Source organism: Hemicordylus capensis, chromosome 1 (assembly GCF_027244095.1).
Source record: "Hemicordylus capensis ecotype Gifberg chromosome 1, rHemCap1.1.pri, whole genome shotgun sequence".
In the NCBI taxonomy this organism is placed as follows: Eukaryota; Metazoa; Chordata; class Lepidosauria; order Squamata; family Cordylidae; genus Hemicordylus; species Hemicordylus capensis.
The window spans coordinates 370,363,971-370,380,762 of record NC_069657.1 but is presented as its reverse complement, the minus strand read 5'-3'; the positions used below and the strand labels follow the sequence as shown (position 1 = coordinate 370,380,762).

At 43.7% G+C, this 16,792-nt stretch overlaps 1 protein-coding gene across 5 annotated transcripts in view; it reads right to left on the bottom strand.

The window, feature by feature from the left end:
- The window catches only part of PACRG (parkin coregulated), a 387,264-nt gene extending 370,775 nt beyond the window's left edge, over window positions 1-16,489 (bottom strand). Inside the window, exon 1 of one of the 5 annotated variants that reach the window (XM_053295419.1) lies at window positions 15,926-16,489. In XM_053295419.1, the coding sequence (XP_053151394.1) occupies window positions 15,926-16,063 (138 nt within the window). In that variant the 5' untranslated portion in view covers window positions 16,064-16,489. The remainder of the gene's footprint in view (window positions 1-15,925) is intronic. The other 4 variants (XM_053295394.1, XM_053295403.1, XM_053295414.1 and 1 more) reach the window with 4 other exon arrangements.
- Window positions 16,490-16,792: the final 303 nt, after the last annotated feature.

Below are 16,792 nucleotides of genomic sequence, written 5' to 3'. Positions count from 1 at the left end.
TCTGACTCGGTATATGGCAGCTTCCTATTTTCCAGTCTTGATGATGGGGTTAACACATTTTTCCCATCCAACCCCAAATCCACAATTCATACATATTGTTGGTTATATCCTACAGATTCTCTTAGTCTAAAAGCTCTGGCAACAATAAATTTTTGGCACATTTACCACTCTAAACACCATTCCATCTTGCCTAAGATCTTCACTACCAGAAGTACTGAACAGGAATACTTTAGCCACATATTCTAACCTCTGAAAGCTTCTGAGTTTCAGTTACTGTAGAAATAGGCTACCTGGGGTCAAGCTATTATTTATGACACTTAAAATGTTTTTAAGAGCCCTTCTCTCCCTGTTCTCCCAAGAAGGCAAAACCAACACAGTAACAAACAACTCCTAAAATTACCGATACTAGTTTAGCTGGTGAAATAACATGTTAGGAAAGCTTTTAGCTAAAGTAAAGCCTGTCAATCCAGCAATTGTTCCACTTTTAAAAATAAGAAGTTTGGCCTTTGACTCAGAAAGGAAAACATCATTATACATGGTTCAGCGCAGCCTCATTTCCTACACACTTCTTTGAGAAGCTTTACGCATCATCTTTGTAGACAGAGAGGGTAAAACCTTGCTCCTGCAGTTTTTCATATCTGATCGTCCTAAATTGACCAATCTCTGCAATATACTCCCTGCCCCACCACCAAACCCAGGGTATAAATTGAGTGGGAACATGAAGTATAGGAAGCCTTCAGCAGATCCTGAACCTAAGCTAAGAGAGAGAGAGAGAGAGAGAGAGAGAGAGAGAGAGAGAGAGAGAGAGAGAGAGAGAGAGAGAGAGAGAGGAATTCAGCTGGTGCACTTGCCTTGCCTAACCACCTCTGCTGCTTAATCTGGTTAGGGAAATCTTATTCTGCGCCCCTGAAAACTGTGGAAGAAAACAGTAAGAGGAATGGTGGAGAAACAGGATGGAAAGTCCAGAAGCTATATCCTGACTCCAGAGGCAGCCCTTCCAAGAAGTGGGGTGAGGCGGTTGCCCCAGGCATCAGAGGAGAGCGGGCAGAGGGCATCACCTACTCATGAGCCTGCCTGCTTGCTGCAATTGTCCTTTCTTGTACTGTTGCTGTGTGTCTTTTCCCTCTTGGCCCAGGTGTTCTGTGCAGACATTGCTGCTACTCCTGTGGGGTTGGCTTCTGTCATTTCTTCCTTCTTCCTGGAAGTGGAAGATGCTCTAGCTAGAGTGTCCTGAGCACTCCCTTCTCTTTTCTCTCTTCTGAAAGGAGAGTGAAGCCATATGGTGAAGGACTGGAGGCTCCTGGATGGGGGGGGGGGGGACACAACGTTTCACTTGGCCTGCCACTGCGTCTATCCTCACCAGTGTCCTCTCTCTGCTTCTTCAAAAGGCAGACAGTGACATGAAGCGAGAGGGATTGGTTTGAGTAATGCCCTGTTGCCCTGTTCCCTGCCCTCTGTATTTTGAATAGGCAGAGCAAGAGAGAGAAGGGTGGAGCCAGCAGCAGGAAGCTGCTGAGCAGTGCCTTACAGTCTGCGCTCTCTCTGCCCAGAGATGTCTCCCAGTAATTATGGGAGAACTGGTCTTGTGGTAGCAAGCATGAATTGTCCCCCTTGCTAAGCAGGGTCTGCCATGGTTTGCATTTGAATGGGAGGCCTATGTGAGCAAACTATATATTTAATTCTCTTACGGCCGACTGAGTAGAGAACTGTGTGGGGATGCAAGGGGATGCATGGGGATGTTTGGCAAGCCCTGCTCCCACTGCAGCTATGACCAATGAAAAGGCGGCGGCAGAGCTGCTGCTCAGCGTCAGGACAGACAATGGGCTTAGAAGGCGACGCGGCAGCGGTAGTGGCACAGCTGCCCGAAAATGGCTGGCAGGGAAGTAGGGAGGGAGCCGAGTGGCGGAGGGGGCCACCTTTGGGCTGAGGAGGAGGTGCGGTGGCAGAGGGGCCCAGCCGAAAATGGCGGCCCGCCGCCCAGTGAGAAAGAGGCACAGTGGCAGTGGAGCCAGGCAAAAAATGGCCTGTCACCACATAGAGGGAGAGAAAATGACCTGCCTCCCGGTAAGGAGGAGGCGCGGCAGCGGGGCCCGGATGGAGGGCAGTGGGGAATGGGGCAGGAGTGTACTGTCGTACAGATGCTCTGTGCGGGTTCCGCTTGTATAAGATATTCCTCTTAGAGGATGGGGCTGCTCTGGGAAGAGCATTTGCATGCTTGCACAAAGGAGGTTCCAAAGTCCCTCCCTGGCATCTACAGATAGGGCTGAGAGAGTCTCCAGCCAACAACTTTGGAGAAACCGCTGCCAGTCTGTGTAGACAGTACTGAATTAGATGGACCAGTGGTCTGACTTGTTATAAAGCATCATCCTGTGAACTATGGAACGAGAGGGCAGAGTAGAACAAGTAATAGGGGGAAGGGGGGTATTTGGGTTTGGGCATGGAGAGGAAGAGGAAATTGAGGTCATGAGGAAATAACCAGACAGGGAGAGTTCAGAGCAGCTGTAGCTGCAGATCTCCTCCTGCCGTGATACTTGCCATTGGTTTAAACTGGCTAGGCCAATACCCAAGGCTGCCGATTTACCCACCATCTCTATACTTTTTTTTAATGTTCAGAAAATTCCCCTTTGCCTTGCCCTGCCAATGCACTCAATGCACCCAGTCTACTTCTTTGCATCTCTGCTAACTGGGCATAGAGGCACCTTTTTATTTATTTAATTATTCATTAATTCATTCAGTTTTTATACCGCCCTTCCGAAATGGCTCAGGGTGGTTTACAATTAAAACCAGAAACCATTAAAACCAATAACAATTAAAACAGAAATATAAATATGAACACCAATTTAAAACATCTTAAAAAACAATTAAACTATCAGAACAATTAAAACCCTGAAAACCAGGTTAGCATTAAAACAATTACAACTAATTAAAATCCTAAAAGACCAGGCCAAACAGATGGGTTTTAAGGGCTCTCTTGAAGGTCAGTAAGGAATTAAGATTGCGAATTTCTGCTAAGAGTGCATTCCACAGCCCGGGAGCAGCTACAGAGAAGGCCCGCCTCTGAGTGGCCACCAAACGAAACGGTGGCAACTGGAGACGGATCTCCTCAGATGACCTTAACATGAGGTGAGGATCATGTAGAAGAAGGCGCTCTCTAAGATATCTTGGACCCAAGCCGTTCAAGGCTTTAAAGGTAATAACCAGCACTTTGTATTTTGCCCGGAAACATATCGGCAGCCAGTGTAACTGTTTCAAAACAGGCATAATATGGTCTCTCCAGGTTGCCCCAGAGACCAATCGGGCTGCCGCATTCTGAACTAACTGAAGTTTCCGGACTATGTACAAAGGCAGCCCCACGTAGAGCGCATTGCAGTAGTCAAGCCGGGAGGTTACCAGCTGATGCACCACTGTTTTGAGGTCATCCTCTTCAAGGAATGGACGCAGCTGTCGAATCAGCCAAAGCTGATAGAAAGAACTCCTGGCCATGGCCTCCACCTGAGATACCAGGGTGAGGCCTGGGTCCAGGAGTACTCCCAAGCTGTGCACCTGCTCCTTCTGGGGGAGAGTTACCCCATCCAGCACAGGAAGTTCTAACTCACCCCTCAGATTCTGAGCCCCCACAATGAGCACCTCCATCTTGCTTGGATTCAGTTTCAATTTGTTATCCCTCATCCAGCCCATTACTGCCTGTAGGCAGGCATTTAGAGAATGAGTGCCATTTTCTGAAGATGAAAAGGAAAAGTAGATTTGGTGTCATCAGCATACTGATAACACCCAGCACCAAACCTCCTGATGACATCACCCAGCGGTTTAATGTAGATGTTAAAAAGCATTGGTGACAGAATGGAGCCCTGAGGGACTCCATATAACAGCTCCTGTTTTGAGAAGCAACTGTCACCAAGCTCCACCATCTGGAATCTACCTGAGAGATAGGAATGGAACCACTGCAAAGCAGTGCCCCCTATCCCCAACTCCCCCAGGCGATCCAGAAGGATACCATGGTCGATGGTATCGAATGCTGCCGAGAGATCCATAAGAACCAGCAGAGTCACACACCCTCTGTCGATTCCCTTGTAAAGGTCATCCATCAGGCCAACCAAGGCTGTCTCAACCCCATAGCCAGCCCTAAAGCCAGTTTGAAATGAATCTAGATAATCAGTTTCCTCCAAGACTGCCTGGAGCTGGTCGGCCACCACCCTCTCAATCACCTTGCCCAACCAAGGGAGACTGGAGATTGGCCTGTAACTGTCCATCGCTAAGGGATCCAAAGAAGGCTTCTTTAGGTGTGGTCTAACCATTGCCTCCTTCAGACAGGGGGGCACCCTACCCTCCCTCAGCGATGCATTTATTATATGTACTAGGCCATCTCCAACAATCTCCCTGCTAGATAGAAGCAGCCAAGTCAGGCAAGGATCCAGAGAACAGGTGGTAGGCCGCACCACCCCAAGCAGCTTGTCCACATCCTAAGGAGTCACAGATTGAAACTGATCCAATCTAATACTGCAAGAGGGATTGCTGGACACCTCCTCCTTAGACATTGCAGAAATAGTGGAGTCCAAGTCAGCCCGAATACAGGAAATCTTATTCACAAAGAACCCATTAAAGGCATCACAGCAGAGCAACTCCGGGGACTGATTGGAAGTAGTAGGAGCAGAAACCAAACTCCTCATAATGGGATAGCTCCGCCCAGCGTGAACCTACAGCCGCAATGCGTGTAGACCAGAATCTCTTTTTCGCTGTGCACACTGCCACCTCATAAGTCATTTTTAACATGGTGATTCTCTTTATTTAGCAGGGGGAGAGTAACTGGCCCTATCCATACCCAGCACAGTACCTCCAGTTACTGCTGCTGGTGTCTATCTTACATTTCTTTTTAGACTGTGAGCCCTTTGGGGACAGGGATCCAACTTATTTATTATTTCTCTATGTAAAGCACTTTGGAAACTTTTGTTGAAAAGTAGTATATAAATATTTGTTGTTGTTACTGTTAATCTTCCACTTGAATGTAAGCTTTGATTGTTTTCAGCATACTGCATATTAATAATTCTCTTAGACCTTTGCAACAAGTCTCCCTCTCTGCTTTCCTTTCCATGCAGGGACCCACTTACTTTCTTTCTGTCCTCCCTTCCCTGTCACTTGCAAAAACCCAAAAAACTCTTCTACCTTTATAATTCTAACTGTTTCAGTGCAGCCTTTGCACCTAAGCTTCTTCCTGTCTCCTCATTTTAAAAAGCAACTTTTCAGACTGATGTAAGCTGATTTATCTTTTCCTGACCATCCAGATTCCATGCAGTTTCACTTTGTCAGGCTATTCCCATGATCGCCCAAAAGAAGGCCAAGGGAGCCCAGCCCGCTTGTGGGCAACCGTGTACTGCAACAGGAGCCACACAGCTCCCGGCAGCTAGCCTCATTAAATCCCCCTCCCCTTAAATGAGGTAAATGGAGCGATCATGTGTCATGATCATTTTTTTGCTCGTGTGTCAATGAGTAGACCCCCAACTGGGAGGCTGCAAGCAGCCTCCCAGGCTCGGGGGTCTCTCAAGGACGCCCTGCATGCTCACCCAGGGCATCCTGGGACTCCTGGGGGCTGTGCAACCCCCGATCCCCATAGCCCCCGCGGGCTCTGTGACTGAGCCAGCAGCCAAGTGGGCAGCCGATCCAGCCACCCAGCAACGAGTGTCTGCTCGTCCGTGGGGAGAGCGAGCTAAGCCCAACAGAAGCTCTTCTCACGGATCATGAGAAGAACTTCTGTATCTCAGTCCTTCCAAACTGCTCTTTGCTAGTGTATGTGTAAGGACACTAATATGATGGAAATACAACTCAATGCTTGCAGTTATAGCCTATCTGAAATAAAAACAAACTCTTTCCTTGAAGCATTATTTCTGAAGGCTGCATTTTCTCATATAGTACATACTGAAGTATGTTTTAATGCTTCCTTCTTTACAGAAAAGATGTACAGTTTTACAAAGAACTTAGCATCCCCTCACCATGATCTGTGATAACATGAACTGACATGGTTTCAGAATGCAACAGAATAAAATGCCCATTATATCTTAAAAATCAAAATATCTCCTTTACATGTGCGAAAATGGAGAACGCTTAATTATCTATTTTGCAAGATAAAAACTTCATTGTCAAAAAGAAAAAACTGATTTTCGAGAATAACAGCACAATCCTAAACACAGGATTGTGCAAGGTTCATCTGAGGCTGAAACCTGAAGTTCAATGGCACTTACTCTTTAGTAACTCTGTTTAGTATTGAAGCCTTAAGTGTGTGTTAATTTGGACACAATATGAAATTCTTCATTGGGTAAGGTCTACGTGCATCCTTGTGTATAGAATGAGGAATTTCCTGATAAGAAATACCACTTCATATTTAACCAGTTAACCCTTGCTAACTGGGCAAAGACACACCTTTTTAATGTGGCGATTATCTTTATTTAGCAAGGGGAGAGTAACTGGCCCTATCCATCCCCAGCACAGTACCTCCAGTGACTGTCGCTGGCATCTATCTTATGTTCCTTTTCAGATTGTGAGCCCTTTGGGGACAGGGATCTATCTTATTTATTTGTTGTTTCTCTATGTAAACCGCTTTGGAAACATTTGTTGAAAAGCGGTATATAAATATTTGTTGTTCATATTTAATTTTGCCTATGATCTGTATAACAACAGCTCATATACAGATCATTTACATATATTCTGTTTAATAAACTTTCAGAGGAATAAAATACTCAAACTCTTGAAAGTGATTTCACTCTCTGCAAAGGACAGATTCTACAAAACTTGACAATTATGCATTCCCCTCTTCCTCACTAAAAAGACATTATTTTGTGTTCTCTTTTATACATCTGCATCAAAATAAGACTGTAAAACAGACTGCAGAAAATTATTTTAAAAGCTATCTTTCTCCTCTAGCCTTGAGGTGCTTGCCTTCCTCTAACTACGAAGAAACCAGAATAATTACTTGTATGCTGTACTGCTGTTTTGAAATCAAATTGGTGGTAGTTAAAAGATTTTGTTTAGTTTGCTTGAAAGTTCAAAGCTTTTTCTTCTCAGATGGGCCTTTTGGCAAGGTAATTATTTTTGTATGAAGAAAGTTATTTGTCCACATGTCTGAGAGAAAATCTGAATAATTTATTGAATTACAACTAGTATTCAAAGGTATACTGCCTCTGAACATGGAGGATCCACACAGCCAGTGACAGGCCTCTATGAATTTGTCCTCTATGAATTTGTCTAATATTCTTTTAAAGCCATCTGTGCTATACTAAGTTGGTGTGTGTTTTACTTTTTATAGACCTGTTGGCAAGGTAATTATGTTCTTTCTTTGCAAGGAAGGTTTATTTATCCACTTATCTGTGTCTGAGAGAGAATTTGAATAGCTTCTCTATTTTCTCCCCCTACTTACTTACATTCTGACTTGTATTTTAGGGCTGTGTTGTGACTAGAAAAGTGTTCATGCTTTTTAACAGAAGGGTGGGGGGACCTGAAAGCTTAGGAGGTTTGCACTGGTAATTTACAGTGGCTACCAGTATATATATAAAAACACCAACAATTGAGGTAAGGGCAAAAGTGATAGAAGACCAACAACACAGCATTGTTGGAGCCAATAAAGCTTTTCCTGGATTTCCCCATTTCAGGCTGGGGTAAAGTTCCATGTTTGAATATTCTTTCACCCCTTGTCAAACCCCAATACAAAAAAGGAGAAGTTCCCCCCCGCCCCGCCACACGTATTTCAGGAAGAGTGCTGGACTGAACTTCACCCCAGCCAACCCACCACCACCATATGCTGCTTTTCTGTGTGATTGAGAAATGTTTTTAGATAGAGAAGCATTTAAGTGATGTAGTCCAAGAAAGGTTTTGCACTTGAGTCTGTTGTATAGTGTACGTGAAAGGGGGCCTTTGCCTCAGGCAGCAGAATGGCTTGGGCAACCCCTGCCTCACTCAGTATTTTAATGTACATTTTAAAGTTGGATGCATGGTCTCAGGGCAAGGACCTGCCAACCCTTACTGTTATTGTGAAAACATGGGTGAGACACTTGGTTTATGGAATGGGAGTTGAAAAACCTATTACTCCTTTCCTTCCTTCAGCAATTTTTGTTATCACATTTAAAAACTTATCTCAGCACTCAGCAGGCATAGGGGCTGAAATATATTCTTAAAATAAAGCTTGGTATTATTTGAATTCCCACAGTCAGACCCAGCTCTTGCCAATTTGGAGGTGGTAGTGATGAGACAAAAGCAGGCAGTGATCTGCCACAAGGAACATAGGAGCTGAATTCCACTGTTGCTCAGCCCAGTGACCTGGCTGCTTTTATACCATGCGACTCGTTCTGGACTATATTTCCCCTTACTAGTCTAATTGGGTTTTCTTCTTCTTCTTCTCCTTCTTCTTATTTTACATTTATATCCCGCTCTTCCTCCAAGGAGCCCAGAGCGGTGTACTACATACTTGAGTTTCTCTTTCACAACAACCCTGTGAAGTAGGTTAGGCTGAGAGAGAAGTGACTGGCCCAGAGTCACCCAGCTAGTTTCATGGCTGAATGGAGATTTGAACTCGGGTCTCCCTGGTCCTAGTCCAGCACTCTAACCATTACACCATGCTGGCTCTGGTAATCCATTGCTTATCACTTCTCTCTCTCTCTCTCTCTCTCTCTCTCTCTCTCTCTCTCTCTCACACACACACACACACACACACACACACACACACACACACACACACACACGGGCTCTTACCTGTGATGGAAAACATCTGCTAGAATGAAGGTTTTCAGGAGGTGAACAACTTATCTATATTCTAATCAAATATCTAACATTAAAAAGTCACATAATTAAGTAAATTTCACCCCTTTGTGTTTGTTCAGAATAGTAAGATTACAGTATCAAAACTACAATAAGAATATGCCAGCCACTAACTTAATCATGCTTTCACTGCTTTATTTTGACAATGGAAAATCTGAGCACTGCATACCTATGGAAGAGACACCAGATTGTTAATCACATCCTAACTGTCAACTAGGGGCATAGCTATGGGAGAGGGAGCCCATGTTCACCCCTCTCCCTAGCAGCCCCTCAGGGTCAGGGAGATAATGAATAAGGATGTGCACGTATCATTTTTTAAATTTGATTTGTGCCCAAATCAAATCACCTGAATCACCCCAGATTTGAATGGGATTTGATCCAATCTGATTTGGATTGATTCAGACCACTTATAAATATCCTAGGGACAACAAATATAGGTGGTGGGTAGACCCCCATAGGTGCCACCCACCACCCAAATTTCAAAGCAGTGGGGCACTTGGTTGATTTTTAATGATTTTTTTTTTTAAGTTTTAACTGATTTTGTATATTTCTGCCATAGGAAATAATGGAGATTCCAAGTTGCCCTATCCTAACCCTAACATGGATCCCCAACTTTAATTAAAAAAAAAACAACTAAACTAATCTCTAGTCCTTGTAAAAGTGGAGTTCTGGAGCAAAATGTGCAGTCACTATTTTTCAAGTGTTTGGATTCTTTGGTGTATAATAACTTTTCCTCATAATGAATCCCTATGATGATTCATTGCACACCTTCATTTCATCTGTTCCTTTTGAATGTCATTGGAAGGTGCCAACTTTCAACTGCCATGTGCCAGCTACAACCCCCACCTGCAAGGCAGTGGGGTACTCAGTTTATTTTTTAGGAATATTGAAGTGTTTAGAGTCTTTGGTGTCTAATAACTTTTCCTCATAATGCATCCCTATGAGGATTCATTATACACCTTCATTTCTTCTGTTCATTTTGGCTGTCATTGGACAGTACCAACTGCCAAGTACCATGTATCACCCCCCCACACACACACACTGGGGTACTCAGCTTTTTAAAGGATTTTTTGAACTGTTTAGATTTGTTGGTGTCTTCATTACACACCTTCATTGCTTTGTTCATTTTGACCCCACTGCTTTGCGGTGGAGATGGGGAATTAGTGGTATCCCATGTGCCAACTACCCCCCAACCTGCAAGCCACTGGGTACTCAGTTTATATTTTAGGATTTGTTGAGGTGTTTATAGACTCTTTGGTATGTAATGAATCCTCATAGGGATTCATTATGAGGGAAGGTTATGAGACACCAAAGAGTCTAAACACTTGAAAAAATTCTTAGAACATAAACTGAGTAGTACACCACTGCCTTGCAGGTGGGAGGGGGGTGTAGTTAGCACATGGCAGTTGACAGTTAGCACTGCCCAACAGTCAAAATGAATAGAAGAAATGAAGGTGTGTAATGAATCCTCATAAGGATTCATTATGAGGGAAGTTTATTATACACCAAAGAATCCAAACACTTGAAAAATAGTGACCACACATTTTGCTCCATAACTCCACTTCTACAAGCTTAGCTTTTTTAAAAAATGAAAGCTGGGAATCTGGGGAAAATAATAGGAGGAATCCGAATCTCAAAATGATTCGATTTGGACCTGAATCTAGTCAATGGACCACAGTGGCAATTTGTTCTCTAAATTGCCCGAATCAGGTAGATTCAGGTACAAATCGATTTGTACTCGAATCGATTTGCACGTCCCTAATAATGAAGACAAATAGGGAGGGGTGGAGCTGGGGGGCACTCAGGAGCCAGGGGGCCTGGGTTCTTTGAACCCATCTACTCAATTATAGCTACACCCCTGCTGTCAACAGAATTGAGCCAAAACCAACAAGATGAACTTCAGTGGAGAAAAATGAAAAGTGTTTAGGTAGAATAACCAAATATACAAGTACAGGATGGGGAAGACCTGGCTTGGCAGCAGTACATGAGAAAAGGACCTAGGTGTCTCAGTGGACAAGTTGAATACAAGCCAGCAGTGTAATGCAGCTGCTACAAACCTAATGCAAACTTAGGCTCCATTAACAGAGGTATAGTGTCCAGATCACCAGCAATATTTTTATTATTATTATTATTATTATTATTATTATTATTATTATTATTATTAGCAGTTCAGGGCAGTTTACACAGAAAAATAATAAATAAATAAAATGGATCCATGTCCCCAAAGGGCTCACAATCTAAAAAGAAACACAAGATAGACACCAGCAACAGTGACTGGAGGTGCTGTGCTGGGGGTGGATAGGGCCAGTTACTCTCCCCCTGCTAAATAAAGAGAACCACCATGTTAAAAGGTGCCTCTTTGCCAAGTTAGCAGGGGTACAAGAAAGCAGACTGGATGCATTGAGTGCATTGGCAGGGTAAGGCAAAGGGGGCTTAGTCAGACCTTACCTGAAATACTGTGTCCAGTTCTAGGCACCACAATTTAAGAAGGACATTGATAAACTGGAATGGATTCAGAGGAGGTCAGTGAAGATGGAGAGAGACCTAGAAACCAAGCCCTATGAGGAATGGTTGGAGTTGGGTATGTTTTGCCTGTGACAGACCCTTTTCAAATATCCATTTTAAAATAATCTGAAGGGCTGTCACATAAATTGAGTGAATTTATTCTTCATTACTCTTTGAGGACAGGACCAGAATCAGTGGGTTGAAATTATGAACCAGATTTAAGCTAGACAGTAGGAAGAATGTCCTAGCTGTAAGAGCAGTTTGCCTCATGAAGTGATGGGCTCTCTTTCACTAGAGGTTTTCAAACAGATTGAAGGTCCATCTTACAGGGATGCTGTAGCCATTTCTGGCACTAAGCAAGAGGTTTGACTAGAAGACATCCAAGATCTCTTCCAGCTTTAATATTCTATGATTCTGTTACGTTTTACAATCTCTCAACAAGAACTCTTTCATTTCGAACATCAGAAACTATACATTTGCTGCTTGTTCTAGCTTCAAATTCCAAAGACCTGGGACATAATCAGTGTTCCCTCTAACAGGGATTCCCAGATGTTGTTGACTACAACTCCATAACCCCCAGCCAAAGGCCATTGCAGTGCGGATGCTGGAAGCTGCAGTCAACAACATCTGGCAATCCTTGTTAGAGTGTAGGGATGTGCACGAATCTGTTCAGCGTTCTATTCTAAGAACAGAATGCCGAACAGGTTTGGAACCCCCGTGCTCAAACCGGTTCGAACGGAGGGGTGGGGGTGGCTTTAAGGATGGGGGAGGGTGCACTTACACCACCACCCCACTGTGCTTCCCCCTCTGGTGCTCTGTGGATAAATAGTCCAGAAGGGTGCCAGCATACCTCCTTGCCACCCTCTTGTTTCCCTGACCGGAAGTGACTGGAAGTGCCGTGCGCGCATGCGTGTGCGTGCACATCACACACACGACATGCTTGCATGAATGTCAAATATATCAAGGATTCATTGACTATTGGGAGAAACTGCTGCTTTTCACAGCATTCTGCTACTATATTCCTCTAAGAATATTCAATAAATATTTTAAATTAGCTGGGCTGGGCACAGAGCATCTGAGCCTCTATTTTGTTGCCTGTCACAGTGCCCCCACCCCCACCGTTGCTGTTTTGTCACCCAACCGTTGCTGCCTCTTTCTTTTCCCGCCCACCCTTTGCCACCTCATTCTTCTGCCCACTGCCGCTGTTTTCTCGGTGCCGTCCCCCACACCCCGCTGGCCAGCCACTGCCGCCATTTTTTCCCTTCCACCCGTCCCGTGGCTAGCTTATTCAGCAGCTCTCCGAACTCACGTGAGAGCTGTCACACATGGGATTAGCCACAGATATGCCTTAGAGAATTAAATATACAGATAGAAGATATGAAGAACACTGTTTAAGTATTGGACAATATAGTTGATCTACTCGTATTATAGCAAACCTGAATTTCTTCTAATCACAACCACTATACCTTAAAAATGCACATTAAAAACTTTATGCAATTTCTCTAATTGCCGGCAGAAGAGGAGGGTATATTAACACAATGAGATACTGTTTCCCCATAACCTAGTTGCCATAAAACTGCTTATACAACAAGTTTTGAACTGTAATAAACAAACAAACAAACACCGTATCTGAGGCAGGAACTGGAAGTATTTGTAAACTATTATAAAATCCTTAAACCTTCTATCAGACTCTTCAAACTTTCCTCTAGGGACTTGAATTCTGAAATATTTGCAGAAGCTTTTCTCAGAAGCTTCTCTTCGGCTAAGCCTCCAAATCATCAATCCATTTGTAACAGAGTAGTCATATTAAAGTCAGCTATAAAATTGATAGATTGTGAAGTGCTACTCACAGCTGCAAATCTCATATTTCAAAACAATCTGACTTTAGTTGTATTTCTCCTGAGTAAATGGTTTGAAGGTTGCAGATTAGACATGGGCTCTGCTGCATATAGAAACCTTTACTTAATTGTTTAATTTACAGTAAATTAAATCCAGGACACTCTCTCACACAAATTTTTGCTTTAGATTTGCTGGCCATGCTGGGAACCAGTACTGTGGCCCTCCTGAAAGCAGTTGCCACAAAAAATAGTTTTATACTAAGAAAGCCTTCTCTTGTATCTTGTAAATAAGGCCTTATTGACCTGGTTCAGATGTAACCATTGTTTAGTCCTATATAAATGATCTCAAAGTGCTCACATATTCCTGCCCCCCCTTCTTCTCACATGAGAAGGAAAAAAAATGCAAGCTTTTGCTCTATCTTAAAACAAGCCACAGTTTCCAGTTACATACAAATTTCAGCAAGTGTGGTTTGTTCTAACTCTAGTTTCTTTTAGCTGAGGGCAAACTGTGATTTGATATCCTAGTTTGATATCCTAAAGTGAAAACAGACATTTTTGCTCTTGTACTCACACACACGAGAGGCAAGGATGACATCAGAACTGGGCCAGGTGGGGCATATGCCCATTGAAGGGCCCACTTCTGAGTCACTAAACGTTCTGACCCTGGAAATGTCCAATACTGCCTACTGTGGCCGAGTAACCCTCCCTATTGGGCCCTGGTTTACAGCACAACGGTAGGGAGCAGCAGTGGACACGCCCTGCAGTGAATGAACTATTTCATATTTTCCATGGCCCTTTAGAGGGTCATGACATGGAAAAATTAAAATGGTGCTGCTGCTGAGAAGAGCATCTGCTGCTGCTGCCCACCATAACCTGGCAAAAATGCAACAATAAAATAAATAAGCATCCAATGGGGAGACTCACTGAATGGAAGTCAAGCACAGCAGCACAGGATGCTCCCATTTTGCTGCCCCCCCCCCCCCGTGATGGTGCCCATGAAAAGTAAAATTGGAACAGACAGAAAACATCCATCTGCTCCCCTTTTGCCAGCAGCTGGGCAATAGTGGGGAGTCGTGTGTGCGTGTGTACCCACATGTGTGCCTTATGGTGGCAGGGAGCAGGGATGCAACATAGGGCTTTGCCCCAGGGCCCCCTTGGATTCTGGTTCTGACCCTGTGTGAGAGGGAGCCAGCAGGCCCACATTCCTCTAAGGCTCATTCACATAACACTAAACCATGATTTAGTGTTATGTTTGAAGCAGGCCATACAAGGACCCTTCATTCTCATACATTCATGAAACATCATTTGTCCCATCATATGTCTGGCATCATAATATGTCTGGCAACACTAGAGCATCTCACATCATATGTCCAGCAAAACTGGAGCCAGTGATCTTTATGGCTGGAGATAAGGGGGCTGCTGACAGGATAGTAGGTTTGTGGATGGATTGCCTCATAAGAGTTACAGTAAATAAGAACAGCATAATGGGAGACATAGTAAATACATAAAGACAGACCACAATTGTGTTCATACACCGATCCACTGAAATCAGAAAGAAATTTCTTACTAAGCATTCCTTGGACTGCAATCCTATGCACACTTACCTGGGAGTAAGCTCTAGGGACATAGCTGTGCACTTGAGTCGGTGTCGACTCCTGGCAACCACAGAACCATGTGGTTTTCTTTGGCAGAATACAGGAGGAGTTTACTATTGCCTCATCCCGTGCAATGTGAGAGGATGCCTTTCAGCACCTTCCTATATCGCTGCTGCCCGACATAGGTGTTTCCCCATATTCTGGGAACATACCAGCGGGGATTCGAACCAGCAACTTCTTGCTCACTAGGCAAGTCATTTCCTCACTGTGCCATTAGGTGGCCTGTCTAAGGGACATACTTGCAAAAAAACAGGAGTGGGTTTTCAGGATCACCTTGTTAATGAGTGGCTTTAAATGAGAAATAGTAATTAAGATCCCTACATTTTGTTCAAAATACCAACACGTTTGACTTAAATATTTTTTTAAAAATTAAGCCACTGTGCCTTCCAAGATGCACACAATATTTTGCCCAACTTTGTGAAAGCTTAGTTTGAACAGAAAAAAATAAATATCTGCATGCATATTCTCATATCATTCAAATGAGAAAGTGGTGAAATAACTAAATAAAAGTATAGAAACTTGATTAATGTTTAATTTATGATAAGCCTAAAAGTAATTTGAATGGAAACCTTTGTGAAAAATAGAACTTGTCTTGGATATGACAGCTCTGGTTCAATTAAAGATATGAATTTTTTTTTTTTAAATAAAGGATTTGAACGTACAGATGGGGGATTCTAATTATGAGTAAATTGCAAACAAAGCAAAATAAACCTCAAACGCACCCTGTTTAAAATAACCAGCAAGATTTTTAAATAAACTAGATAGTCTTTAAGTACAGAGAAAGAAGAGATAATCTATAGACCTAAATTATTATACCTATTTTATGTGATATGTTTTAACAAATGTTTGTCATGATGTCAACGTATAATGATGATGGATTGCAACAGCATGATTTGGTGCAATAAATTAAGACATTTGGACAGGGTGACATAATGGTGATTGGTTAAAGTGCAACTTAAATGACTTTCCTTATGAGGACATTTTGGAGGAATGGCAAGCAAATCATGCCCACATAAAATTGTCATGCTGACTGTGCCATACCCCTTACAATGGTCAGCCCATTCATTTGCAGTGTGATTTCAGTGAAACTAAAGGAACTGAAAGCCTGGTAACGGGAGTCACACATACCACAGTATTTTTCATCATGGCTTTGATGGTGAATCCATCGCTGAGCTGCTTCTTAGTTCTTTTTGCTTGCCGCAGTGGCTCCTGCAGTTGTGGGGGTCTGTCTTTGTGGGGGCTTAAGCCCTCTTTTTCTGCCACCATCTCCTCAGGTGGCTGTTGGAGGAGGGATTTGAAATAAACACTGACAAATAAAACAGCTGGAGGAGAACGGGGAAAAAAGCCCTCCTCCTAAATTCTGCCCCCCTGCATCAGTTCTCCCTTAACCCCCCAGCTTAGCCCCTGCGCAGTCTTCTGTGTGGATTCAGGATGAGGAGGAGGAGGAGCAGGAGGGAAGGGGAAATATTTGCCTGTTTCTAACACCAACAGCTTCTAGGGACTCGGTTGCTAGGCAACGTATCAACAACCAGTCTGGTGTAGCACAAGAATTCCACACTGGTAAGAAACCCATACCTTGCTACCGCTGATGAGTAGGTTTAATTTGCGTGGGCATGCTCAGTAGCGGCAGCTGAGGTCGCTTGCCTTTTGTTTTGCCCTTACTTATGGCGAGGTTTTCCTACCCCCGAACGTAGAAGTGACCGGGCAATAGCCGGGGTTAGGATTACGCAAGGAGGAACAGATATCGCTATAATGGGCTAAAACGTTTTGAAGAAGCAAAGTATGTGTAAAATCAGGAACTGAGACCGGTGACATAGCGCATGCTCAGTAGCTCATACTGCAGTCGCCTTACCCTGGTTTTGCCCTCACTTGCTGTAGTGCAGAACATCATACATCCAGACCACCCCCTCCCCGCAGAAATGATAGGAAGAAGTAGGTTGTCCTATTATAATGTGTCTGCTCCTGGCCCCATGGAAGGGAGGTTAAGAGGATTAT